The 27,900-nt window shown below is 44.5% G+C and overlaps 1 protein-coding gene across 2 annotated transcripts; it reads left to right on the top strand.

The window, feature by feature from the left end:
• The first annotated feature begins 1,297 nt into the window (after positions 1-1,297).
• On the top strand, positions 1,298-27,900 carry STAT1 (signal transducer and activator of transcription 1). 2 transcript variants are annotated; one of them, XM_040604363.1, is made up of 24 exons: positions 1,298-1,406; positions 3,888-4,016; positions 4,621-4,765; positions 5,985-6,083; positions 7,942-8,037; positions 8,770-8,848; positions 9,940-10,031; positions 10,653-10,804; positions 11,076-11,234; positions 12,569-12,661; positions 13,086-13,145; positions 14,336-14,365; positions 14,448-14,541; positions 15,177-15,218; positions 15,708-15,791; positions 16,312-16,410; positions 16,907-17,042; positions 18,870-18,925; positions 20,056-20,150; positions 22,364-22,503; positions 23,819-24,004; positions 24,751-24,826; positions 25,272-25,374; positions 25,951-27,900. In XM_040604363.1, exons 2-24 carry the CDS (start codon positions 3,889-3,891, stop codon positions 25,972-25,974), a joined length of 2,268 nt encoding a protein of 755 aa, XP_040460297.1. In that variant the 5' UTR covers positions 1,298-1,406; position 3,888; the 3' UTR covers positions 25,975-27,900. The 2 variants fall into 2 exon arrangements, with proteins under 2 accessions (XP_040460297.1, XP_040460298.1); XM_040604364.1 differs by lacking the exons at positions 23,819-24,004; positions 24,751-24,826; positions 25,272-25,374; positions 25,951-27,900 and adding an exon at positions 23,130-23,386.

The following is a 27,900-nucleotide window of genomic DNA, read 5'->3' as shown; positions in this document are numbered from 1 at the left end:
CTGGGATGCAGTTAGTAAACAATTACAACTGTGTGGGTACAATCCTTTACGGCACTTGCGTGCCTTTCTTCCACCTGTGCATTGCAGCCGGTTGAGACAAAGGCCACCTTCACGGGCTTCTGTGCCCCAGCTACTGCTTTCCAGGACCAGCCAGCCATACCACCAGCTGAGTATTTTCTTACTGCAAAGGTGAAGAGCAGGTCGCTTCCTATTCCTTACAGTCCAGAACGACTTTTTAACGTCCAACCTATCAAGCTCGATAAACCATGATAATGAGGCAAGCAAGCCAGCGCTGCTCGGGCAGGGAGAGCCGGGCCAGGCCGGAAGGCAGGTGTCCCCACGCCAGGGGCCCGCGGCCGCCTGCTCGGCTGCCCGGGGCGGAGCGCTGCGGCGGCCAGGCGGGCGGGCAGCCCTGGGAAAGGCGATACGGGCCGCCGGGGAGGGGGGGTGAAGCCGGGCCGCCTGTACTTTCACTTTCGCCTTCCCCTCATCCAGCCGTTTTCTGGGTCCTCGCCTCCTTCCCAGAAGTCACGTGTGGCGGCTGTTCCCGGTGCCGCCCCCCCCCCCCCCCCCCCCCCCGCGCACGCGCAGCCCGCCCTGCCGGGCTCCTGAGGCGGCCGGGCCCCAGCCGGCGGCTGCCCGCGGGGGAGCCGCGCCTCAGCGGGCGGAGCGGCGGGGGCTGCCCGGCGCAGCTAAAGGCGCCGGCGAGCTTGCCGTCCTTTGGCCGCTGTCTGCAGGTGGCCCGCCGAGCTTTACCCTTCGGTATCTTTCCTCCTAGGGCAGGAGGAACCACCCCACAGCCTCCGTTCCTCACAGGGTCACAACAGCGTCGCCCACCTGCGGGGCGGCAGCCCCTGCCTTCCCTTCGCCTGTTACACGCGCTGACAAATCCTACTTTTTAACCCGTCTTTTAGCCCCTTCTCGACAGCTGTACGTTCTCTCGCGCGTTTACTAAACTTTTAGCGCGGCCCTGCCCGGCAGCGCCAGAAGCTGGCAGAGGCCTGGCCCCAGGGACGGTGCTCAGGCTGTTTCTACCTCACCGGCTATCGCCAGCACCGCCGCACTGCTGGACAGCTTTTTATTTAACGGGTGCGAACCTCTCTCCGCTATACGTGCGGCGCGTCTGCCTGCGGCTGCCCGGACCGGGCTGCGGGCACCGGCGGGCTCCCCTCAGGCTGCCGGCGGAGGGGGGAGCGCGGCGCCGGGAACACCCCGCCGCCCCCAGGCGGAAAGGGAAGGGGCTGTGGGCGGGGACAGCCCGGCGCCGCCGCGCGCCCATTGGCCGAGGCCTCAGGAGCCGGGCTCCGATTGGTCCGGCCGCCAGCCGCCCGCTCCCCGGCTCTGCGGGTATTTCAGAGCCGAGCGAGGGTCGCGGCGCGGAGTCGTAGCGGAGCCTCGACCTACGGGTAAGTGCGGGCCGGGCCGCGGCGAGCGTGTGAGGTGCGGAGTGGGGTGGTGGGGCTGCCCCCTACCCTCCGCTCCTGGGGCGCCCGCGGTTCGGCGGCCGCCACCCGGGCCTGGTACTGGGAGCGGCTCTGCGGGGTCAAACGCCGCTGGAGCGCGGGGGAAGGGGCAGGATGCCCAGGGCCGTGGTGCGGTGGGGACCTGGCAGCGCTGGGTTAGCGGCCGGGCTTGCAGAGCTCAAAGGCCTGAAACGGCTGCGTGCTGCGCTCGAACGGGGGTGTTGGAGCACAGACCCGCGCAGCTCTCGCCGCCCGTCAGGGGCGCCCAGCTGGGCCCTTCTCCCCGGGCACCCGCGGGCTGTACCCCGGGCAGGCAGAACGGCCCGCGGGCTGCGCGGCCTACAGCACCTGGCGCGGCAGGTGGCCGAAGGCGGGAGGGCGAGCCCTGGGCCGCTGTGGTGGTCTCTAATGCCTTCTCAGAAGGTGCCAGCTTCCCACTTTTGCAGTGTCTCCCTGCTCACATCCCCAAGGATTATGTTTGCTGAATTATTATTTTGCTCTGTAAGCGCCTCTTTGTATGGTTATCTGCCACCACTCCCTAGTCCTTTCCTAGTCTGGCAGCTTTAAAATACAGGAATAGCTGAGTACGCCTTCATTTAAGCACTAGGGAAAAACCCCATCAGACTAACTTCATGCATTTAGACAAATTCTTCCAGCTTTCCTCACCAATGTCACATATAACTGTTTGCCTTGGTACCACTACAGCATACACAAATGCTATGTTACCTGTAGTCTGAATTCCATGCACATCAAAATCCTCAAAGCTCTCACTTTAAGCATAATAGCATTTTTAAACTCTCATTTGCTTCTCATGTAGCATGTGCCATTTGGCAGGCAAGGGGACTGACAAACACTAATGAATTTGACAGGAAGCCACATAGAAGATAGCCCTCTGCCCCAGTGCTGCCCTGTTCTTTGGATGGGTCCAATCACCCTTTTTTAAAAAAAGTTACAGGTGGACTTCCATCTAAGCACCCATGTTCTCAGCCTGAGCTGTTCCTTGGACATATCTTTACCTGCCATTTCCACTACAAGATGCTAGCCTGCAGCCCACTAACTGATCTGTGGCTAGAGACTGTACATCAGAACATAAAGCCACTCCGTCATAGAAGTGTTACTGTACAGCGTGGCTTCTCTCAGTCATACTAGTTCATTTTAAGTAACCAGTGTCTGCTCCACACAGAACTTGAATTTAGCCTGAAAATTCAAGCACATAGAAAATTTTTCTTTCCAATACTTCTCCATTTAAAGTGGCTTGAGATCTAGTCCATTTTCAGAGCAGGCAAGTGGGGACACAAGTAGCCCTTGAAAATGGACTCCTAGAGGTTTCTTTTATTTTTCCACTCACGCTCTTGGTGATGGGAGTACACCTGCACCAACAACACGTGAAACTCCACATACTGGATCTTGATCCTGCGGAGTATAGGTGTCAGACACACAGGTCCTCATTCCCACATCCCTGCTAAGCCAGAGGACAGTTAACAGTACTCTAAATGCTGTGAGAAGGGGTTTAAAAGAAAAATGCGACTTCTCAAAGGGAAGGATAATCTAGGTTCAAGTTATTTCTCACAGAATAGTGCACTATCCTAACTTGAGTGTTTTGTGGTGTGGCTTTTTTTTTTTTAAAGTTAAACACAGAAGAAGTTGTATTCAGTTTTAACGATTAGCATCTAAAACTGTTACAGCTGAAAATAAAACTGTTTTGTTTGCTGGAAATGCTTTTCCTTCCTACTCCTCTGTCATGGTCTAACCACAGCTGGCAACCAAGCCCCACACAGCTGTTTGCTCACTGCTCCCGGGTGGGATGGGGGAGTCAATCAGAAGAGCAACTCATGGGTTGAAATAATGACAGTTTAATAGGTAAAGCAAAAGCTGCATGCACAAGCAAAGCAAAACAAGGCATGCATTCACCACTGCCCACGGGCAGGCAGGGGCTCAGCCATCCCAGGAGAGCTGGGCTCCAGCACGCATAACAGGGGCTTGGGCAGACAAACACCACCACTCCAAATGTCCCCATCACATTCCTCCTTCTTCCCCCAGCTTTATATATTCAGCATGACACCATATGATATGGAACGTCCCTTTGGTCAGTACGGGTCCACTGTCACAGCTGTGTCCCCTCCCAACTCCTTGTGCCCACCCAGATCCTCCTCACTGGGATGGGGTGAGGAGCAGAAAAGCCCTTTGCTCTCTGTAAGCACTGCTCGGCAATAACAAAAACATCCCTGTTAACAGTTTTAAGTACAAATCCAAGACACAGCCCATAGCAGCTACTATAAGGAAATGAACTCGATCCCAGCTAAAACCAGCACATCTCCAATTTTGCTGATGTTCATGAAAATCTTGAATGAGTTACTTTTCACTAGTTCAGTCCAAATACTACTAAAACATTTACACTGATTATTTCCCCCTCTCCTTCCTCAGGATGACTCAGTGGTATCAGCTACAGCAACTTGATTCCAAGTTTTTGGAGCAAGTTCACCAGCTATACGATGACAGCTTTCCTATGGAAATCAGGCAGTACCTGGCACAGTGGCTGGAAAACCAGGATTGGTAAGCGTAGAGGTGGGCTGTCAGGTTGTGGGTTAAGCAATGCAGTTACGGGCAGCAGGGGAAGCAAGCTGCTAGGTGAACCTTTGCTGGTACGACAGCACCCACACAGCTACTGAACTATAGCCTGTGTTCCTGTCCCTCTTCAGGGCTTTCTAGAAGGACCCAACACGTAGCATATCCGATTTCCCTTGGTTGGTCTGTAACAAAAATGGCTGTTTTAAAACCCAATCAATTACTACCTTGGCAGCTCGGTCTCTCACTGTTCACATACTGAACTTTTGCCAAGATTTTGGTGGAGTGTCTTCTTTTAGAAGAGTGGTACAACACGCACATGCATCACGTTTGCTTTTTAGCTTCTTGATGTGCGTGGAATGAGTAAATGAAATTGCACAGAACGTGGCAAGAATAAGAGAAAAACAACATCTCTGTGTCAAGGAAAGTAAAGTCAAAGTTGAGAGAATGAAACTGGTGTATATTTGAAGGCAATTCTTACTGCTTGCATCTGCTACAACTGGAGTTGGGAATTAAAAAAAGTAGTTCTGTATGCATTTGTTGAACACTGTTGAAAGTGTGTTTAACACAAGCATGCCTTAAATTGTTCTAGGGAACATGCAGCCAACAACGTATCTTTTGCTACGGTGCTATTCCACGACCTGCTCTCACAACTTGATGATCAATTTAGTCGATTCTTGATAGAAAACAACTTTCTGCTGCAACACAACATAAGGAAAAGCAAACGTAATCTTCAGGTACGCCTGGGGTATAATGCCTGCACATTTGCTTGAATTGCTTCAGTAGTGCAGTTGGATGCCTTTAAGCAAACTACCCTACCATGAGGGATTTTTGCAGAGAATATGTGAGAATCTTAATTTAAAAGCCAGAATTCAAACGTTGCTCCATTTTTGGTTTTAATTGGCTACAGTTATAAAGTTACCATTTCAGTACTGGTACAGTTACAGTTTCTGAGAACTCTAGGAAAAAGGAAGTTGTAGTTTGCAAGGTGTTTGCTATATTTATTTGGAGCACTTACTCAAATGTAGTTTCACTTACCCCACCCCTTGCCCAGCAGGTTTCCTCAGCATCCCAATAAGCTGATACAGAAGAAACACGGGAAGAAATCCTGCCCGTTTAACTGCAGAGCTACAGTTAAAAGCAGAGGACTTGTCATTAAACAGCACTTCTGTGCACCATACTGTACTGACAAAGACAAGGGCCAAAGTAATTGGTAGCAAGTGGCAGTTGGAGCATATCCTTAGTGGACTTGATTACTTTCATTAGTCCTCCCCTCCTCCCTGTAGGGCTTTTCCATAGAGTCACCTTCTCCACAACCTGTTTCCCACACACCTAGCTTCTCCTCACCACACGTCAGTGACTGGGGGACTGTTTTCTGAGGAGAGGAGACATGACCAGGCTGTACTTGTAAGGCCTGGTGACCCCTCAGGGCAGCCCCGTTCTGAGCAGAGCACAGGCAGTACTCCATCCAGAGCATGTTTCAATTTTATATGCGTGTGGAACAATAAGGTTGAATTTGTATCCAGCCTTGACTGCGTGTCCATAAGCAGCAGCTAACACATCCCCTCTACACCACTGAGCAAGAGCTGTACCTATCAAACTGGAACAACTGCTCTTCAAAACCAGCAGCTGTACTTCCGAGCTGTGGGAGGATGGCTCTCAAGAGACGAGCTCTCTCCCGGATTGTAGGGTAGTATCTCACTTCTCCCACTACCGTCTCTGCCCCCTACCTGTTTTGTGCCAAGTCCCATCTCTTTGTACACCGATGAACTAAAAATAGAAACTCATTCTTGGAGATAGTTTCAGCTGTCACACTTGCTGTAGGCTTGGAGCACGCTATGGCCAGTGTGTGCCCCAAGGCTCACAGTCACCCCCTGATCTTTTTGCTGATCGGTTTAGTGAGGGACAGGAAGTTATGGGTAGGAACTTTTAACAACATACTGTCTCTAATGCCAGGATAACTTCCAAGAAGACCCAATACATATGGCAATGATCATCTACAACTGTCTGAAGGAAGAGAGAAAAATACTGAACAGTGCCCAGCTGTCAAATCAGGTAACAAGTCTTTGAATGTTTACTGTGGTTGTATCTATCCTTTGTTATTTGGGACAGAGGGACCAGAAGAAGACTGAAAGAGGAAACAGGCTGTTCTCTCTCTGCCCAACAATATGTTTCTTAAAGACGGAAGAGTGAACACCGACAGCTGGACAGTGTGGCTTGTTTGTGCTGTATGAAGCTTTTGGAGGGGAAATGGCCAGGAAGTAATTCTTATTCCTTGACCGATGTAAAAGCTACACTTTTTTTAATGCTTCTGTAGCATAGCCTGATGTAATAAATCTGATTAGCACAACTTAATAATTACTACTTGCCTCATTTCTCCATCAAGATTTGATTTTTTCTTCTGCATTTTACTCCTGAATTTAATCCATATTAAGCAGCTGAGCCTTATTGCTTCTGTGAACTCTCTCTGGGAAGATGATGCATCATTCTCCTTCCCAGTTATCTCCAAGTATTTTTTTTTTTTTTCTCTCCAAATGAAGCCCATCTCTGAACTATAGGTAAAGCCATATTCTTCTCCTTCCTTATGTGTTCTGACTTTTCATCTTTTTGTGTTTTCTTTGCAAGGAGAACTGTTTTGCAATAAGAACATTCTGCAGTTGGGAAAGGCATGCAGACTGTATAGCTAGATGTAATCCACTTACATAGTAATAATGATGACTGACCAAGCGTGATACTGAAATACTTCCCTTTAGGGCAAAGCTGGTAGAGTGGCAAGAGCACCCTGGCACAGACTTTCAACAAGGAACCCAATACAACTGTGTCCAAAACAGCTCCACTAAAAATACGACTGACAGACCCCTTGTAGCTGCAGCACAGCTGTTTAGTTTCTGTTCTGGCAAAAGCACTCATGACTGGCTTTCTAGCACACAATGTATTTGAGTCATTAAAAAGGGAAATAAGTCCTCCTATACTTACTGTTGGCACTAGGTACAACAGCATGCCCTACCTCTGCTTTCTGGTAAGTGTTCCTATTTCCCAAAGCCAAGAAGATAAAATGCAGAGCAAGGCCAATTAATAAGCATCATATAAACCAAAAGGAGAATGTTAGAGTATGCTCAGATCGCCTGAATAGTCTGACTTAAACCTATGATGGGGACTTTTTGCAGTTTACCAAAATAAATACCTTAGATGACCCTAGCTTAAACTGAAGCATTAGTCAGACCAACAATGCATACCTGACTGTCCCACACTGGAGGGACAGCAAGTTTCTAACACCACTAGTTTCATTCCACACATTAACAGTACATCTGGTCTTTCAAATTACTACGACTCTCCCAGAGCAATATCATGCAATAAACTTCCTGAATGATATTGAGGTCAGCTTTCAAAAAACCTACAGAGTTCTAAAAATGTGTTTCAATGCCCTGTAGGAAAGAAACTGCACACCAAGTTACCCTTTTTGCCTGTCAACAGACCTATCTTTTCTTGCTTTTAGCCTGTTTCTCCCCGTATCCAGTGTGAATGAATCTAATACCTGATGTAGACATCATCCAGCCTTCAGGGTGGTGGTTTTCTTGAAACACATTTAGAAGATACATGAAGATAAGCAAAACAAAAAAAATGGATTTGTGCAGAGATAAAACAGAATATGTTTATAGCTTTATATTGCTACGGATGAAAAAAAAAAAAGCAGCATTACCTCGCAACTGGCATTTTTAGTCCTCCCTTGTTTCTTGCAAATTCACCTGAACTCGATTTTATGTTATAAAGCCTTAGTATAATTTATCAGAACAAGCATGCTTCATCATGTTGTTTGCCAACAAGAGCCACTAGCTTACATTAATAAAAAAGTATTTACTGTCATGGTTCACTCTGGTTTGACTTCTGCTGTTGTTCTGCTTGCTTCCCTCAGATGGAAGTAGGGAGCATACAGAACACTGTGATTGGGATGCTGGACAAACAGAAGGAGCTTGACGCGAAAGTTAAGGCCGTAAAAAACAGTGTTATAGTAAGTATAGTATGACTTCGGAAAGTAGTGTTTTTTGATTCACAAATGTTGAAAAGCTTTCAGTACATAAGACTTCTAAAAGGACAAATAAAAATCAGGTAATGGTTTGGTTTTCAAGGCTATAACCAGTGATTGAAAAAAGAAAGTAATTGTTTGTCAGCAACACCATAATGCAGATTGGTATTTGACTAGTTTAGCAAGATCAAATTTCTTGTGCCTGAGTATTGGCAACAAAAGCATTTTACCTATCTGGAATACTGAGGAAAAACTAACAAATCATATACTGACCAACTTGTTGTAAACTAGAAGATAGATTTTCATTTAACACATACATGTTTGTCATCTTAACAAGTAGTGTCATGACAGAAAGCTTTTATCCAAGCAATATCTAAGAATTTGGAAGTTTGTTTAAAAAGCTGTGTGCTGTTCCAGGTTTTTCCACTGTAGCCTAGGTTCTTCTAAACTCTGTGAACTTATGGAAAAGCCCTTATTGTCTAGCCATATATTTAAAATCAATAGATTTTTAGTTAGCTGAGAAGAGGGAGAAGAGTGAATAGAAGGTGATTAAGTGTAGGGTTATTTCCTCTTAGGGAGTTCCAGGAAAGGGCATTACAGAGGTGAAATCCAGTTCTGAAGCAAAGGGCTAGTACCAGGTAGTTCCTAGTCAGAAGTAGTCTTGCATTACATAAAAATATTGAATAATTGTGGCCACCCTTCATTTGTGCTTTATAGGACGTAGAGCAAGACATCAAGACATTAGAGGATATGCAAGATGAATATGACTTTAAGTGTAAAACCTTGCAGAATAGAGGTGAGTAATTTATCAAGGACATACCCTACTGCATATAATTTGTAAGAGTAAGCTCTGCTGCCTTGTGTCAGGAAACGAAACCTAACAATGTGTAGCCAAACGTACTGGGAACGTCCCTCCTCTTTAATTCTACTTTGATAATGCCCCTCCATTAATTCCAATTTACACCAAAACCTAAAATCCTGAAAATGCATTCTCTGCATCTATCTGTTTGTACAAGAGAGCCTCTTTGTTAACACAGACAGCATTCCTTTGTCCTTTATATCTCTTTGCTGCTAGAAGCTGCAAGCCCTATAGATTCTGTCACTCTTCAACCATACACCTAAATAGTTAAGTTTAGGCTTCTCTTTGCCATCTTGTATTTCACAAATGCCTTCCTCCTTCAAGTTTTGTATTTTCTTGTGTACTGAGGGAAGCACATGCAGCTGTAGGTCACACTGGTTTTATTATATAGACCTGCCTTTTTCTTTTTTTGGCTACTTTGTTCTAGAAAAGGCTTCAGTTTCCAACACAAATTGGCAGTTGATCATCCCTCAGAAGAGGGATGTGTTCAGAAGATCCCAAGGGGAGCACTGAACCAGGATCTTGCTCTCTGTACTCGGGGGCAGGGAGCACTTGTATGAGGCAGACAGGAACCCCTACCCTCAGGTCGGTGGGGAGCAGAGGTGGTAGCCAGGGCGACTGTAGGACCCGTCTGCCTGTGCTGCCTCAGGAGGCTCTGAACAGCCTCCCTTGAAATAACCTGGCAACAGACATTAACTGTTAGGTAATGTGAATGATTAACACCTGAAGTCAGCATGAGAACAAATTGCTCAGTGTGTATCTTTACACAATATAATCATTATTTTACATAAGGTTCTTGCACTGAAAAGCAAGCAAACTCACATCTCAATTACTTCGCTGGGACAGTGGCTTTTCCTTGCATTAGTGCTTTAATTGCAGACTCTGTCCTTTCAGAAGGGGGAAAGGAGGAATCCAAAAAAAAAATATCTAGGAGATAGTAAACATTTCCTCCCTTAAGCTTTAAAGATATACTTCACTTGATGCTGGCCAGGCAGGTCCTCATGTACACGATTTGGACTTTTTTACAGAGCATGAGTCCAACGGTGGGTCACAGGAGGAATATAAGAAAGAACAGATGAATCTCAAGAAGATGTTTTTATCACTTGACCTCAAGAGAAAGGTAGTGCTCAAGTTTTCTTTCAGAAGGCAACAGCACTTCATTTTGAACACATGTTCATTTTCATTGGATTGACATAAATTATAATAATAGAAAAGTTTTCTATTATTACCTGTTAAAGTAAGATTTCATTTTGTCCATCCTGACTGAAAATCTAGAATCCCTGCAAGCAATTTTATTTCTCTTCTAGCAACTTTTATCACTGTCAGGTAAAACTAGCCAAACAACAAGAGGGAAAGTGTCATATCAATCGTCATGTTCTTGAGGAAAAAACTGATTTAAAAATTTGCAGCTCTAATGGAGTTAGTACGCTCCCTCTTGTTGCAGTGCTCAAATCCACAGCAAGTACTGAGTGATCCCAGATATACACTTGGGAAAGACATGGAAGAGATACACTGGCTCTTCAGAATTTTGCAATAGCGACTATGCTTTGTTTCTCCACTTAATCTAGCAAATCCTCCAGCTAAAAAGCATGCGTTTCTAGGAAACATCCTCTGTTGACAGAAACTATTACTTTGAGGTGCTTGCAGAGGTTTGAGAGACAGATAGCATTAGCTAAAACAGTACTTAGTTTTCCTGTATGAAGTCTTTTTAATAAACAAGGTAATTTAATACTCTCTATAGGAAGTAGTGAACAAGATAGTACAGCTGCTGAACACCACAGAGCACACTCAGAGTGCTCTTATTAACGAGGAGCTGGTGGAGTGGAAGCACAGGCAGCAGACTGCATGCATTGGTGGGCCACCCAACGCCTGTCTTGACCAGCTACAGAACTGGTAAGTCTTAGTCAAGAACTGCAGCGGACAGGAACCTGCAAGCGTGTTATGAAGGAACACCAGATCCATGAAATACACCGATTATATTACGCATTTTTATTCTGTCACAGCGTAACTATGTTTCATTGATTTTATTACCTCACCATATTTCCAATGGGTGAAAAGTGTTCTCTGTGCACCGCCTAGTCCTTAGGGACAGTCACCTGGCTGGTGTCTCAGCACTATTACAATACACAATCTTATTACTTTTAGCATGCTTTTGTAATTGTAGGTTCACCATTGTTGCTGAAAGTCTACAGCAAGTTCGTCAGCAGCTCAAAAAGCTTGAGGAGCTGGAACAGAAATTTACCTATGACCCTGATCCCATCACAAAAAATAAACAAGTTCTGCAGGATCGAACATACAGTCTGTTCAAACAGCTCATCCAAAGGTAACAGACAAGAAGAGTCTTTTTGTGCTTGCATGAATAAATGGATGGAGAACACCTTCCCTTCTGTTCCCTCAGTATTTCCTGCACACTAACTTGGCATTTTCTGAGGTTTTCCAGGGCTTGTCACAAACAGTAAACTGACTGGTTTTGATGTTTACCCTATCTAGGTTTTCCACAGGTTTAGGCTCATGGAAGGGTTTGTAATCAGTCATTTAAGTTAGCAGGAGCTATGCTACAGTCTACACTGACCACAGAATCAGACTCCTAGTGTGTTGTTTTTGTGCTTTTAAGATTCAGCCCTGCAAAATTCAAGTAAATAGAGGCAAGAAGCCACCCGCAGCACCAAGCTGTGCCCAAGATAAATACACACTAGATTCTTCAGCCCTTTTGTCTCTGGACACATCCTTTGTCTCCAGCATGGAGAGGCCAGCACTACTGCTGTATCATCTCTAGGATGTGAGTTACTATAGCTGATAGTTGCCCCACATAAGACCAGAGTCCCATTCCATAAACATACAACAAACAAAAATCAATGCTGTAGAAGACTTTAACCTAGCAGGAAAGAGCAAGGACTTAGATACAGTAGGTAACACCCTGTTACAGGGGTCCAGAACCCACATTTCTATAGTCCCGTTCAGGTGCTTTGACCACTTGCCTTTCATTGGAGCTGCTTTTCAGTGAAGTGAAGGCAGTGAAGAGCTGTAGAAATCCAGCTGCTGTTTAGTTATCTTGCCTGTGCTTACAGTGGAAGGAAAAGTCTTCATGCTGCCTAGGACTCTGTAGCATTAGAAACGCTTCAGGATTTGTATCTACCTAGCACAGCGTTACATAAAAAGATGCTAGTGATGGCAGCAGTGTAGGCTGTTATCAGAACAGGTTGGCCTCAGGGGTTTGTGGGCTTAGCCAGCCCTCATCAAATCCGCAGATAGCTTAATCTAGCTCTTGGGCACCTATTTTGACATAGCACTGTAACCAGAAGAATTTAGTGAGCACTGGGAATGGCAAAGGAAGCAACATTCCTTACGTGTGTTATGCTACGTACCTCAGTGTTTACACACTGTTGGATTTCAGGGAAGTTTGAGGTAGCAGTCTCCCTCCTCAAGCCATCAATTTATTTAGACAAAGCCAAGCCATATGAAATCACTTTATGCTCGCAATATTTCTAGCCCCATCAACAGAAATGAAATTACAATCTCTGTAGACTGAAACTGAACAAATGAAGTATATAGTACTGCTGGTAAATCACCATTCCTGTAAAGTTTACTTTTTATGCAATTTCTTATTCCTTAAGAACACTGATAAATCAGAGTGCCTTTAATCTGTTCTTTCCATAGCTCCTTTGTGGTAGAGAGGCAGCCTTGCATGCCAACACATCCTCAGAGGCCTTTAGTCCTGAAGACAGGCGTACAGTTTACTGTAAAGCTGAGGTATGTTTTCCCCTTCCCACTCATTGCGTAGTAAGCCTTTCATGTCACCGGCTTCCTCCAGCAGAGCACGTTGCACATCTTACGCTGTAGCCCAAGTGTTACGGTCAAAAGGAAGCAGGCTCCATGTGGCGTGGGGGCATCTTCTAGCAAAGTTTAACCTGCATTCAGCTTCTACTCTTTACCAGAAATGGGGGGTATTGAGTGTATGAGAAATACAACCAGAGCACTTAGTCATGCAAAAGAATAACTCATTTGCCCATCTAGTTTCCTTTTTAATTACAATCGTGTATGAAGCAAGCTTGGAGCCTGCATGTGGCCCCGAGTTGTGCAGCTCAGGTATATCTGTGATACAATAGCAGAGAACCTATTACTTATCTTTTGCAATTGGCAATAGGTTTTTTTTTTTTTTCTCTCCTCTTTCCAGGTTGCTGGTGAAATTGCAGGAATTGAACTACAACTTGAAAGTGAAAGTTTTATTTGATAAGTAGGTTGCATTTTTCTCATCCCTTTATACATCAATAGTAAACAGCCCCCATGTTCAGAAATCCAAAAGGCTGTCATATTTTTAAGTGCCGAGTTGGCCAGCAGCAGGCTGGTTCTCCGTGGCAGCAGGTACATCCCATCCTCCCTTTTTCTTACCCATACCCTTGCTCTAAATCTCTTTCTGCCATTAGAGAAATGTCACAAAGTACAGACGGCCTCAGCTTCTTGCCACCAGCTCTGCTCAGATGCACCAAGGAGAGCTGGCTTCTGCTGAGTGCGGGCACAGAGCAGCACTTAAGCAGCATGTGCACTTCTGAACTTCACTGTTGCAGATGTTTCAGTTGGGCTAGCTCTAGGTGAAAGTGTAGAAACTGTTTTCAGTCACATAATTTAGTTGTATTTTAAAATATCTTCCTTTTTGGGTAGCCTCTAGTGATGAGTCTAGGTACCCCTAAAGCTGTCTTTGAATTAGGGGTATAAACAAGTCTACCTTTAACATGTGACACATCCTTAACTAGTGAAAAACTATAGCAATAGCAATCTAAACAGACTATTACCAATATTTTGTAAGCAAGTTTAGCTTTTTATGAGCAATACAGTTCAGATGAATTCAGCATTTACTTAAAGGGCAGGGAAGTAAATGTAACACCGTCTCCAAAATAATGACAGTGGCTGTGCTTTTAAGAAAGCAGATGAGGTTTTGTCTTCCCATTCAAGTCTTTAGGGGGCATTCCATTCGCTTGAAACAGCTCTGAGGTCCAGAAACTTGCATGGAGTAGGGAAAAGGAAAACTAATTCTTATGTGGATGTGGGAACCGAGGCTTTGAGAATTGCACCAGATATAATGCAACTCAGTAAAATCCTGAGAAGTGGGAAAACCAATTCAAGCGATGCAGAATTTATTCTGCAATATCATATGGTTTGAAAGCAAATTTAGAATGACAGAGCTGTATTTTTTTTTCCTCAGAGCAAGAGTTGAAACCTATGTGGTAAAAGGACTTTGATTATGAGGCCCTCATAGTAAAATTTAAGCCTTAAAGACAGCCTGCATAGCACAATATTTGACTGCTTGAACCAATTGCCTCCTCTTGTGCACAAAAGGCTTCAACCAGTTCTCATCAGCTGTCAGCTGCTAAAACACTTAGTCTGTGGCAACATCTTTGAAATATTTTTGTCTTTTTTTTTTGACAGAGATGTAACAGAGAAGAACTCAGTCAAAGGGTATGTAGCATCACAGTTCGGTATATTAATGTTGGTTTTTTTCAGTGAATTTGAGACTCAATTCTTTTCTCTCTTCATGCAGGTTCAGGAAATTTAATATTTTGGGAACAAACACAAAAGTAATGAACATGGAGGAATCTACTAATGGAAGTCTAGCAGCAGAATTCAGGCACTTGGTAGGGGATTTTTTTATTGGCACATCCATTTAATTGTGTGGGTAGAGGGTGTGGTAGGAAGGATACAGATTGCTCTTACTGAAGTCACTGTTTACTTTTGTACAAGAGGAACTGTGATCATCTCCCCTTTTTCTTTGTTCTTCCCTTTTTGAAATCTTTGGATCAACTGAAGTGCTGTATCTTTTGTTGCTGAAGTAGGGCCAGAAATGCAGAAGTATTTTCTACTATGGAGCTTATGTTGCAATGAGTTCTTTGGAGGAGGAAGAAAAAAGCCTGGAAATGTTGTCCAGAACAGACACTGTCTGGACTTTATTGTCCAGTTCAGAGGGTACTTTGATACCTAGTATTTCATCTGATCCTTCCTGATTCACACTGCTGTTCTTACAAGGCCTCTTACATAAAGTCATTACATCGTAACGGTGCAATATCTGTTTTCAGATGAATATAAAAGAGTAGTAGTTACCTATAGTTTAGTCCTACGGCTTTCACAGCTTCGACCCAAATGGAATCAGACACTAGTGCAGCCAGTTTGCATACAGTTGATCAACTAGAGCGTGCAAGTATTTCCATCCTCTACCACTTTCATTTGTGGCTGATATAAACGAGTGACAGGGGTTTTTTTTGTTCATTTGCAGCAACTGAAAGAACAGAAAAATGCAGGGAGCAGAACAAATGAGGTAAGCAGCACAAACATTTGAGACAATTCTCCACTCAGCCTGATAGAGAAACACATGGGTTGACAGATCAATCAATAGGAGTTCAGGGCTTCTAAGAAGTGATCCACGTAGGAGGCATCTACAAGCAAGAACTACTGCCAGAATGCTGTCCCTCTGGACTCTCCCTCACTGGCATCTAGCTTTAACATTTCGGTTAGGACTTTCTGGCAAGGACAGATTTTTCTGTGGCTTCTAGGTAGGAGCCAAAAACCCCACGAACAACCAAAAAAGGTGCTTAGAGAGTACGCATTTTAACAGGCAGTTCTAGGAAGTCAGCAGCATCATTTGACTTTGACCTGTAAACTGTTTCTGAAGTCTAGAGCAAGTAACCTTGGGCAGAAAAGGTTCCCCCCCAACCATGATAAATCCCCTTACCTTCCCCCCAGGCAGTTTTCAGTCCCTGAAAGGTTTTCCCTTTTTTCTTTTTTTTTTTTTTTTTTTCTTTTTAAGGGTCCTCTCATTGTAACAGAAGAGCTTCACTCTCTGAGCTTTGAGACACAGCTGTGCCAGCCTGGCTTGGTAATAGACCTAGAGGTATGTCCTACATGAAACAGATAGACTTAAATTCCTGTATTTCACTCATGCTGACAATCTAAACTTTTTTTAAAGCGCTGGATATCAAGCACTTTCAGTTATTTCAAACTATATGAATGAGATTCCACAACATCTCTGTATAGACACATGCAGTGAGAATGCTGTCAGATCTCTGGGTAAATACGAGTAGGTGTTCTTTGCAGGCTGTCTGATAACCAACCCCATGTTGTAAGCTCTAGGTATCCATTTCCATTTACTTCAGAAGCAATATGCTATGTACCGTTACTATCAGTGCTATCATATCTGACACTAAATGAAAGTCTTCATCAGATAAAAGTCACCTATGTCTTTCTAGCATTTCATCATACTAACATTTTCTCCCTGCGTGCAAACTTCAAGTGAGAAAGTGAAGACCATGCAAGGAGGGACTTACGATGGCAATGTGTTTGAGGATAATCTAGAGGAGGACTGCAGCGGCAGCGCGAGGTAGTCTGACATGTTTCCTTTTGTACCCTTTCAGACAACATCCCTTCCCATCGTTGTGATCTCAAACGTGAGCCAGCTTCCAAGCGGATGGGCTTCTATCTTATGGTTCAACATGCTATCTACTGACCCCAAGGTATTTGCAAACCCAAAAAAATTGCATCAGAAATGCTATGTGTAATTTTCAAGCATTGTCTCTATATTTTCTCCATGCAGTGACTCTTAATGGCTTTCAGGTGTAGCGAGAGGCACAGTGACTTCCCTATCCTAAACAGAGCAACCTTCAGATCCCACATAAGGATAGTATACATTGTATTAGCGTATACAGTACACAGCGAGAAGCCAAACAAACATTCAAGAATTAAAATACAGTGCATTTGAGTAATCTAGGAATTCTACCCAGTGGGAGAAGACACATCCAAAGCAGAGCCCCAGAGGTTGCTTTTTGCTTTTCCTGGTAAAGAGTGCCTACCCCTGTCAGACTAGCAGCCTGCACTCACCGAGCTGTCTCAAGCCGACATCCATTCTTAAGTCTTCATTTTGTTTTGGCAATACACTTTTATAAATTTAAACAGCATTCCAAAAAATCAATGTTTATTAACTATAGATTGTATTTTTCCCTTCCATTCTAGAACTTGTCCTTCTTTCTGAATCCACCTTATGCAAAGTGGTCTAAACTTTCTGAAGTTCTGAGTTGGCAGTTTTCTTCCGTAACAAAGAGAGGACTTAATGCAGATCAGCTGAGCATGCTGGGAGAGAAGCTACTTGGTATGGCCTACTTCCATCACAGATGTCCTCTTTGAATTGAAGCTACATCTTCACTGCAATCTTATTTTTTAAGTTTTCATTTCCTCTCACACCTTTTCCCCCTCATACAATATCACTTTAGAGTAGTGAAGCGTTTTCCAGTTTTCAGTATGGTAGAATTTGTAGATGAAGGTCAGGTCATGAGAAAATCCACAGTTCTAACTTAATTTATGTATTAGGGCAAGGCAGATTGGGGCTACTTTTGCCTTTTGAAGAGCCACTAAAGTAGTGCACATGTTCAGTCAATCTTCAATGTGTGGCTGTTTCTTGACTTTTTTTTTTAATCCATCTCTGTTAATTTTAATTTCACACATGCCCCCAGCTATGGTGGGGGCTTACTCTAACAGCATAAATACAGCTGCAATACCAACATGCAAACACTATGGAACTTTTAAAGGACATCAAATGGAACATCTCCCAGGCAAGAGTCCTTAGTAAAAGCCTAATCAGCCACGAGTTTTGTTTCCAAACTCCTTGTCAGTTTGCCTGATAGGCAGAGCACTTGACACCGCTACTGAGTTTGCATAGTAGACTAGGTTAAGATACCATTGTTTCAGCATATTCTACTAACTTAAGTTTCAGGAAGCATTTATATTCAAAAGGATTTGATGTTAGTGGGCTTAGGTGGTAAGTACAGCATTCAAGTAGTCTTTTCCTTTAATTTCCCCAAGACGTAAGATCTGACAAAAATCTTACTGATTTAATAGATTACTTTTTCTTAACTCTTCTGGGAGAGTAATTTCTTTAGTTTAATTAACCATCATGAAGACAAAGTGACCACTGACATATTTCTGTAGTCACTTAGCTTTTCAGAACTTCAGAGATTTTGTCAAGCTCTGGTAGCAGCAAGGATGCTATTTAAATCTCTACAGCTAAAAGTATTTCACTACTGAGAAAAAAAAATCCAGGTTGTTGAACAGTCTATATTCAGGATTCACTAGTGCAAGGGGACACAGAATCTAACAGGGTGCCAGGATACAACTCATCTACTGGTTTTGTGGTGTGAAAGCTGACAGAGTCTTGCTCTCTAACACTAGCGGCACAGAAACCAGCTCCCTAATCCTATATATATTTTAGGGAGATTAGAGGAAAAAGCAGCATATGCCTGACTTCATTGAAACACACAGTGTGATCTGTAACAGAAAGGATTTGGCTCCGAATGCAGTCAGGGTCCTCAAAGCGCTAGCTAGCTACTGTAGTCACAGCATAGGATTTACTTTGTGGTTTGAACGTGGTTATGAAACACGAACATAAAAACAAGGTAGGGGGAAATGATTGCAACAGGAATGATGCGAGTCTGTGGTTGGGGCAGACCTAGGAGTCAAGAGTTTTTGCAGCAAGAGCCCAGAAGTCACCAGAACGGAGAAAAAGTGCTTAATCCCAGAAAGATATTGTAGGGTCTGCTGCGCTCCTACAGTAAAGCCTATAGGTTGCAGTTCTCTCGTTCTGCTGGAGAAGAGTTTTGCAAGATTTCAGTCTGCTTCCTGGAAGCATTTTGAAACCGGCAAGTGTTAGGTGTAGCACAGCACAGAACGCCTCAGAACAAGTTGGTTCCCATTATGCAAGGTCTGTGTAATACATCTGGTCATTCTGATGCAAACTTCTCCAGAGGGGAACTTTGCAAGCCCTCTTTGCACTAGAAAAGGACTACTGTGTTTTCATGACTTTTCTTGCTTAGTACAACAGCTCAGAATTGTAAATAAACGCTAAGAACTTGGTGCTTTAGGTGCTTTCCTTCCAGCCTAAGTAACTTGCACAACATGACTGAAGTCAGTTTATTCTGTTCAGGGCCAACAAGCGGAGGATCTCACGATGGCCTTATTCCTTGGACAAGATTCTGCAAGGTATGAACACAGTTTCAAAACTGAGATGAAGAGGGAACTCTGTCTTGGGTTGGTTGGGTTTTGTTCCCCCCACCACCGGGTGCTTTCTTTTTCAGAGGTGTACCTGAATTATTCTAGAGTTTATATGGTTGTGGGAGGTTTTAGTGGTGAGGTTAAAGTAGCAAGAGGAAAAAGGGCTTGTAACAGCAAGGAGTAGATGATTTTGAGATTGTAGAAAATGTAGAATAATTATAATAAAAATATGTAGAAAACCGCATCTTTCAAACACAGCATCTTTGTTCTTATTAATGCAGTTGCTGTTAGTAGAATAGCTCTCCAGTTTAACTATTACAGAAAATTTTTACAAAACCCCCACATGGCAAGATGTGCAATTCTTTTGCCATCGTGAAGGACATTTCCCAGACTAGAGGCAACTGGATTAGGCTAAGCAGAGGGCAGCCAAGAGGGTCAGCGTGATGGCAGAAAGCCACATCATGAGATTTCATAACACTGGCCGCAGCAAGGCAGGAGGCTGCGTCACATTTTCTTTGGCTTTAGACCCTAAACTGGTATAGATAAGTGGGAAATGACAGCAGGCAGAAGCAGAGCAAAGCTCTGGTGACCTACAAGTACTCAAGTTCATTAATATGAGTGCTTCTGAGGAATTGAAATCCAAGTTTGAACAGAAAATGTCTCTGAGCTGTTCTGTTCGCCAGCCTCATTGAAAGCCCCACAGTGTTGGATTATTTGGATGTCCCAAGAGCCCCAACAGGGACAGTACCCAGGCAGAAACCAGAGCCGTTCACTGGCTCTTAGACCAGTGGTATTGCACAAGAGGTGATGGGTCGTGGCTTTGCAGGTACTGTAGGCTCATGTAGGCATTCACTCACATTGCCTCTTGCCTAGAATTCTGTACGTGCTTCATTCCCAATAGTTTCTGTCCTTCTGGAGTAGAGAAGGAGAAAGAAGGGGGGCAGGAATTCTAAGAGAATACAGGGAGTGTGGGGAAAAAAGGGGAGAAAAATGCTGGAAGAAGTAGATGCTGGCTCTCAGCACTGACAGCTTGCTTCCTTTCTGCTTAATAAAACTGATGTTTCGTTATCCCTGTTCTCCCCCCTCCCACCCCTGCCTTTCCCTATTCTGAATTTCAGGAAAATATAAATGATAAAAATTTCCCGTTTTGGCTGTGGATTGAGGGAATCCTGGAGCTTATTAAGAAACATCTCCTGTGTCTCTGGAATGATGGGTAAGATGTAGTCATTGCCTCCAGCCTCTCATTTACGCTACAAGTTGCATCCTCAGGTTGCAAGGTTGTTTGTGAAGGTGCTTTGGATCCAATAAAATAGAACCTACAACCAGAAAAATCTGAGGCAAATTAATTCTAGTAGGGAAGAATCCTCTAATGAGGCAGCTGCTTAAAGCAAAAACATCAGATGACCAAGCTGTCCCACTTAAGTCACAGAGCAGGGCTTTGAATGTTAGATTTTTTTTTTTTTGCCTCTGCTCACACTGTATGTAGGTTCTTCCCACTGTCTAAAACAGAGCCTCTCTTGTGTTGACAGGGAAGACTGAAGTACAACAAAGTCATCATCCATCTTAAAAAAAAAAACAAACAGCAAAACATACACCACAAAATCCAACAAGCAAAAAACCTACCCCACAAGCAACCATCGTGGTGAGCCTCCTGAGGGTGGCAGCAGCCAGATTCTGAACTTCTGTGCCTACAATATGAGTCCAGAAAGTAGGTTTTACTCATTTTAGTAATTAAGTAATTGCTGCCACAGACAGGTTTAGCCAGGGTCACAGTGACAAAACCCTGTCGACAGCACGCTCACAGCAGAGCATCCTAGCATCCCACAAGCTTGCAGGATCTACAACAGCAGGGTTGCTCTGTCTTGCTGTATTCAGCAGAAAGCTTCCAATTACTACCCCCCCAGCTCCAGATCGGTTCTGTCGAAGCCCTTTATAGTGCAAGCCTTGTTTCTCTGCCCAAACCTACGTATTTCTTAGCTAAGCAGACTCCAGTGCAGTGGGAACTTCTGCTCCCATTACTGAAGCAGAGTTGCAGTTCTGTCCTGTTTGGTGTTCCGCCTCAGCACGGCTGTGTGCCTGCAGGGTTGGTTCTGCGTGCGGCTTTGATAGTATACAGGCTGGAACAGCATTACTCATTGCCCTCTGTTACGAGGGCAATCCCCTGCTTAGGGTTTAATGGAAGAGAGGTGCGAGCTAAATCCCGAATGTAGTCAAACCCAAAGATTTACTACTCTTAGGTTTCCCTCTCTCAGCTGGCTTTGTTGGATAGTCACAGATCTTTGTTTCCTAGAAAGGCAAGAAGGGGAAACTGAAGGGAAAACTCTTGTCAACTGCAACGATACTTGAGTGGGAAAGAGACAAATCTATAGTATCCACTAGGATAGAGACTCCGCTTGAATACAAAAAGTATTACAGCCTCAACAAGCATTGTTATACTTAAGGCATGGAAAGGCAAAACACTCTCGTTATACACAAGATATTGGCTACTAAACACATTTGTTACCCACAGCATGCCATTTAAAAAAGAAAAAAAAAAACACAACAAGGCAAAACAAACCCCCGTAAAACAGGATAGCTTACAGCAACTCAAATTCTAAGCAAAGTCATGATTTTAGGTGGGTGTGGTTTTTTTTTTTTTGCAAAAGGCACTTTTCTTAACTGAACGGACAGAAGGACAGTCGTAGTCAAAACTTCATTATCGATGGAGTATTTTAAGGAATAAGAAGCGGTCCAAAGAAATTCTGATCTTTTTAAACAAATCACCTGGGGTTTGACCAGGGTTGTGCCCTAGTACAAGTATGGCTTGTGCAGCTCACTCCCCACTGCCTGTTCAGACCAATCCATTTCCTATAATTAACCCGCTGGCCTCCTCGCCAGTGACATTTGCTGAACATAGTGAATTTGCAAGGTTAGTCACACAGGCTTAATAGCTCATCTAGAAAACGCGTGCAAGGAATAAAGCAAACCCCACCCCTGTATGAACACAACCTGGTAGCTAGCAAATTCTGCTTCAACAGCCAAAAAGGAGAAACAGCTGTTCCTTAATACACTTTTGAAGTTAAAACCACTAGCTGGGATCCGATCATATTAAATATAAATTCACTTCTGCCTCCACAGCCCAGCTTTGACAGTAAAGAACAAGCTCTCTTATTCTGAGCTCAGGAAAATGTTTGTATAAGCCACAAGGCCAAAGGAACAGTGCCGAGGAAAGCTGTGGCGATTCATGGCTTCCACAGGGCAGCTCCAGCCTATCCATCCCACTGCTGGCTTTCCACCTGTTCACCAGATAAAACCTTCTGTGAGGCTTTTACAAGTATTTCAGCTCTTCCAAGTGACAACAGCTTTTTAGTTTTCTCTACCTAGCTCAGCACAACTTGGGGTTTATGTTGAGGTGTAAACTCAAACTTTTTCTTTTCAACATTACAGCTGCATTATGGGTTTCATCAGTAAAGAGAAAGAACGTGCTTTGTTGAAGGACCAGAGCCCAGGAACATTTTTACTAAGATTCAGTGAAAGCAGCAAAGAGGGAGCAATCACATTTACGTGGGTAGAAGGATCTCAAAACGGTAAGCCAGTAACAGAGAACATCTTTGCCTTCAAAATATGTTTACATGAGAACAAGAAACCTTCACACTCTTCCACACCAAGAGCCAACATGATACACCACCCTCGCAGCCTCCCCCCTCGCAAGCAGCAGGCCACAAACAGCAGCAGACATATACCTTAGCACAGCACATGAGCCCCACAGGGACTTGTTCAGGGTTTCAGCTGGGGCTGATAACACTGCCCAGGTACTGCTGCTGGCCTGGAATTCTGCTGAGGACAAGCTGCCTCCCCTCCCTCCTTAAGTTCTTTCTTAGCAAGACATCCTTAGTACATACACACCTGCTTCTCCCTCCAAACCCATATCGGCTTCCCATCAGAGATTTATTTCCCAGGATAAGCTCGCTACAGCCACATTCAGCGCTCTGTATTATTGTTCTCTCCCACTACTCCTCATACACAACACTCCCTTCTCAAACAGCTTTACTTTAACTCATGGTCCAAAACATTTGATCCTCCTCACATTCTCCATAGATAAAGCACATACTCACTTCATTTTCCAAGCAGTTCTCCTTCCACCAATTTCCAAAAGACTGATGAGGAGCTTGCTTCTTCAGTTAGCTGGACTGTTCTCTCCTCCTTTTTCAAGGAAACCTGGAGACTCAAAAACTGCAAAAAGATCCCACCCTATCCAGCCAGGGCTCCTCTCTTATCATACTACTTAAATCAGCCCCATCTGCCAGGATGGCACAGCTGCTAGCATTCACTTGGATGAGCCCAGGATCTACAACAGCTGGAAGAGAAACTGCTGAATGTACTTGAATGACTTCTTTCCCTTTGCTGCCTTCATACCTGAGACATCCAAAAATCAAGTAAAGAGAAAAGGCTGATAGTATGTGGAACGTTCAGGGAGGTTTTATCTTTCTCTTTCTATGATGCATAAAAGCTCCAAGTGGTATCTTGGGATCAGGCTTCCTAATAGGCAGTAGAGTTGGAATGACATCATTTGGAAGAAGGTTGAAAAGGTAGCGCAACTTAAATTAGTTGATGAAATATTGCAGTTAGTTTCCACAGCCAAGTCACCCCAGTCATTCTGAACGCAAACTGCACCAGGAGCCATCACTACGTGCTATCCCCCCGTATGCTCTCCTGTCCCACAAAACAATTATGCCTTTTGAGAGGCATTAAATATTTACCTGTGGCACAGTAGGTGTCATCCAGGCGAGCCTTTTGCTCATGGGACCTCTGAATTTGTGGAAGTGGCTGCAGCTTTTTAGGACAGTTTTAGAAAAAAACTTTGAAACCACCTTTAAGAGTCACTGCTTTTCTCCGCTGCAGAGCCCCAGTTCCATTCGGTAGAACCGTACACCAAGAAGGAGCTCTCTGCTGTTACGTTCCCCGATATCATTCGCAACTACAAAGTGATGGCAGCTGAAAACATTCCTGAAAATCCACTGAGATTTCTGTACCCAGATATACCCAAAGACAATGCCTTTGGCAAATACTACTCCAGGCCTAAGGAGGGTGAGTGCTAAAAACGGCTCGTACGCTGTCAGTGCGATGTTTGTGCTTGAGGTGCTTGGGCACTGTATCGGTTTTGTGGCATCGAAAGAAGGGGTAGCGCTTGGACGGAGTGTCCTGGCAGCCTGTGGCACGCCGGAGTGCTGCGCAGCTGCAAGGTGACAGCTTTAGTAGGCTAAGAACAGGTCTGGTTTTAAAGAGGTGCAGCATGAGATCTAGTCAGATCAAAAAAAACCCCAAAAATAGTTGTCACTGGCCCTTACATGTGACCCTGTGAGGTATTTCGGAGATGTAGGTTCCTGCTAGGAGCTGGAACCATGGCTCACATTGGACTGGCACAAGGGCTGGGCCTGCCTGGGCGGCCTGGCAGCACGTGTTGGAGAGCTACACCAGACTTTAGTGGGGGCTCTGTTCCCCGTTTTCTATAGGGGAAGAGCAAAAAGGAAAATGTGTCTTAAAACTGGAATAAATTAACCATAGTGCTGTGTTGATAGAGCTACATCAAACTGTAGCAGAGCTTTTGTACGCTGTTTTCTATAAGGGAAAAGGAAAAAGGAAAATCTGACTAAAAAATGGAATAGGTTAACCATAGTGCTGTAAAATGCATGAGAGAGACTTGCCCCTTATCTGGGTCACAGGCTTTATTTTTGGTACAATAAAGATGGCAATGTGAAGTAAACCTGCTGAAAAAAAACCCCAAGCTTTTTTTTTTTTTTTTTTTTTTTTTTTTTTTTTTTGTCTCCTTGAAGCACCAGAGCCTATGGATTTGGATGGTCCCAAGGGAAATGGCTACATCAAGACTGAGTTAATCTCCGTATCTGAAGTGTAAGTGGAATGCTGGATTTCTAGGAACTGATCATAACTTTTTTAGCTGTGGTTCATGGGTATTCACAGTATTTAAGGCCTAGGCGCTCCTGCCAAATCCCTCCTCTCTCGGAGGATCTGATCACACTGCATGCCTGCAGCGCAGTGTTCGAAACACCAGGTTTAGGTAAAAACCCTAGAAACTTGCAGGTAGTTGTACCGGCAAGTAATTTCTTGAAGAGCAAGTTCTTACAGACTTGTTGGGCTTCCATTAGAATGTAGATCACCGGGTAGGCCCAGTTTTCACTTAAAGCCATGCTGGCTTTGTAAAGTGGATTGCACACAGGCTCGATCTTCTTCACAAGAGACCCCATTGAGCCCTTCCGGACTCAGAGCCGGGCACGGCAGCCCAGATGTGCCTCACTTTTACAGTGAAGGTTTTTCCCTGCTCTTCTCCTCCTATTAGCCACCCCTCCAGGCTCCAGTCTCCAGAAAATCTGCTCCCCATGTCTCCTGAAGAGTTTGACGAGGTGTCTCGGATGGTGGGCCCAGCAGAGATTGACACTGTGGTATGTATCATAAACCAGCCTTTTGTGGGAGGGTTGAGCTGGGACGTGCTTTTTTCCTTTCTTTTTCCCTTCGGACGTACATCAGACACTTGACAAGCTGACGCTTCGGAACGAGTCTGTTCAGACGCGTAGGAAAAGCTGGGAATCCCGAGTTAGACTGGGATTGCTATCAGTTGTTCCTTCCCCTTGTTTGTGGGGATCAGGGTTAAGAACAGGAGGGGAGGGAAGACGGGGGGCAGGAAGGAATAAGGCTGTGCTCCTTCTGAGGGGTCTGGGTGGGGAGGGAAGCTAGAGCAGGCGTGCAGCTTGGAAGCGCTGCCGTCCCCGCGCTGCTGAGGTACCGCCTGTTAACAGACAGCAGCCTCGTCCTTTTGGGGTGTACTTCAGAAAAAAATTCCAAATTGAAGCGTGGGGTTGTCTTTTTTTTTTTTTTTTCTTTCCCCATGGTAGTTTGATCCTAAGATGTGAATCTGCTGCTCTTTGGCGAGGACCTGGTTGCACTTTGTAGTTAGTAAAGGGTAGAGTATTAGGTCTTTACTTGGCTTGTTTAATTGACATCTACTTTTCTTGTTGCAGATGTGTTCAGCATATTCAACTTAAAGGCTGAGCTTTTTACTGCTGATTAGCTTACGCATCCTGCTCTGCAGTCAATGGCTTGGTGACACGCTTCGATTCTTTGGTTTCTCAACCTGAAGGTCCAGTAGCAGTTTTTAACTCATGGGCTTATGGACAGCATTCTGAGCAGCCTCCTTACGTGCGCTGGTTTTGTTTAGAAGTTCTTCGTTAAAGAATTGCCAGTTAGCGAGATACTGTGCCAGAGCAGAGTTAAAGAGGAGGATGGGAATGAGAGGCAAGAGTGATGGGAGAAACACGCATTTTTTTGTTTAAGGGAATTAGTTAAATTTAACGTTTAAAACAGTTGGCTGTATGTAGGCGGCTTCAAAGGAAAGCTAGTTCTTCTGCAGAGGTTCTGCTCAGAAAGCTTGCACCTTCTGTGGGAACTACTTCTCAAGAAATTTCATAGCTTTGAATTTTCATCTGCATCACAGAAGAGAAACGCTCTGCAGGTATACCCCGCACTGAACCCACGTGCTGCTGAAGTTTGACCTGGTTTAATCATTTCCTAAGGGCACGGTGCAGCGAGAGAGCATAAGCCGAAAATGTTAGCTGGGTTTCATGTTCGCTTGTTTCTTAAGGCAAGGTCTCCTTGTGTAGGACATCTAGCACAGCCTTTCTCACGAAGAGCACTTCTTAGGCCACCACCTTAAAGCTGTACTGGAACATGCTGAGCTTGTAGCTCAACGGGTACAACCAAGACTAAAGCCTCTGCAGGCTGCAGCCGTGCTGCCTAGCGGCAGTGTCGGACAAAACGAGACCTGCTCTGAAAGGCTGCAAAAAGGGTTGGAGGTTGTTTTTATTCGCTGTGTTTGATCTAGCAAGGTGAGGATCTGGTCGCTCATATCTTTCACGATAACAGATGTGCCATTTAGGTTAGAACAGGTGGAATGGAACTTCATTTTCTCATGTACTATGAACCAGGGCATTTGTTTTAACTGTTGACTTGAATAGCTAGAAGACCTTACAGGCTTTGATAATGAAGTGTTTTTGCAATTAGGGATAAAGCAAAATGAAGAAGTTAAATTTATACGGAGCAATAGCTGCAGGGCATGCCATCTTTAGCACTTAAAGGATGGAGTTACCAGAGCAGGAACAGGTTTGTTTCTCGGCACCTTTGAAGATAATTAACAACTCGCAGTCAAGAGGCAAGGCTCTCTTAAGCAGCTGGTCTCTAGGATGCAGCCGAGCAGAGGGACAGACCACAGGACCCCACACACAGGACCTTTAGGTGGCCCTGCTTGAGCAGGGGGGTTGGACAAGGAGACCTCCAGAGGCCCCTCCAACCCCAGCCCCTCCGTGACACAGGCGCTGCTGCAGCTTCTCCAGGCGCTGCCATCTGTTCCCAGTGCCTGGCAGGGTGGCAGTGGCCAGTGTCACTCACAGGGACTGCAGTGCTACTTTGCTGCCACTCAGAAGCGCTGGATCGACCAGCTGCTGCTTAGAAAAATAAATGGCTGGTTCAATTTAGCGTGTTGTGCCCAGGAAGACTGATGTGCCCCGTGCAGTCAAGAGAAAGGAAATCTGAAGGACCTAGAGCACATAACGGATTTAGCAATGCTTTCCATTTAAACTGACTTTTATTTTTGGTGCCCCAGGCCCCTGAGGTTAACAGTGCTACAGAACATCACGGCTGGTGACCTAATGCCTTTATCTTACTATAACTAGCTGAATGTGTGTCTTTACTGTAATAGAAAAATCCAGTATTTGTTTGTTGAGCTACATCTCGTACTCATGTTCTATATGCAGCTGTTTATTTTCACGACTTTTTTACTTCCAATTTTATTGACGAGGGTGAAATTTTCTTGTGAGATTTAAAGCAATCAATGGCTTTGTCTTTACACAGCCAGTGTTTTTTTTCCCTGATGGAACATTCTTTTGTCATTTTAAATAAACGGAACTGTGACTTGA

Source organism: Falco naumanni, chromosome 8 (genome assembly GCF_017639655.2).
Source record: "Falco naumanni isolate bFalNau1 chromosome 8, bFalNau1.pat, whole genome shotgun sequence".
Classification (NCBI taxonomy): domain Eukaryota; kingdom Metazoa; phylum Chordata; class Aves; order Falconiformes; family Falconidae; genus Falco; species Falco naumanni.
The sequence above is the reverse complement of the archived record's forward strand: the minus strand, read 5'-3'. Positions and strand labels throughout refer to the sequence as shown.

Bases quoted from the DNA above. Each gene is read 5' to 3' on its own strand.
- STAT1 (XM_040604363.1), top strand. From the start codon at position 3,889: ATGACTCAGTGGTATCAGCTACAGCAACTTGATTCCAAGTTTTTGGAG. The intron at 14,366-14,447 runs GTATGTAGCATC...CTCTTCATGCAG, and splicing joins GAGAAGAACTCAGTCAAAGG to GTTCAGGAAATTTAATATTT. The intron at 25,375-25,950 runs GTATGTATCATA...TTCTTGTTGCAG, and splicing joins CAGCAGAGATTGACACTGTG to ATGTGTTCAGCATATTCAAC.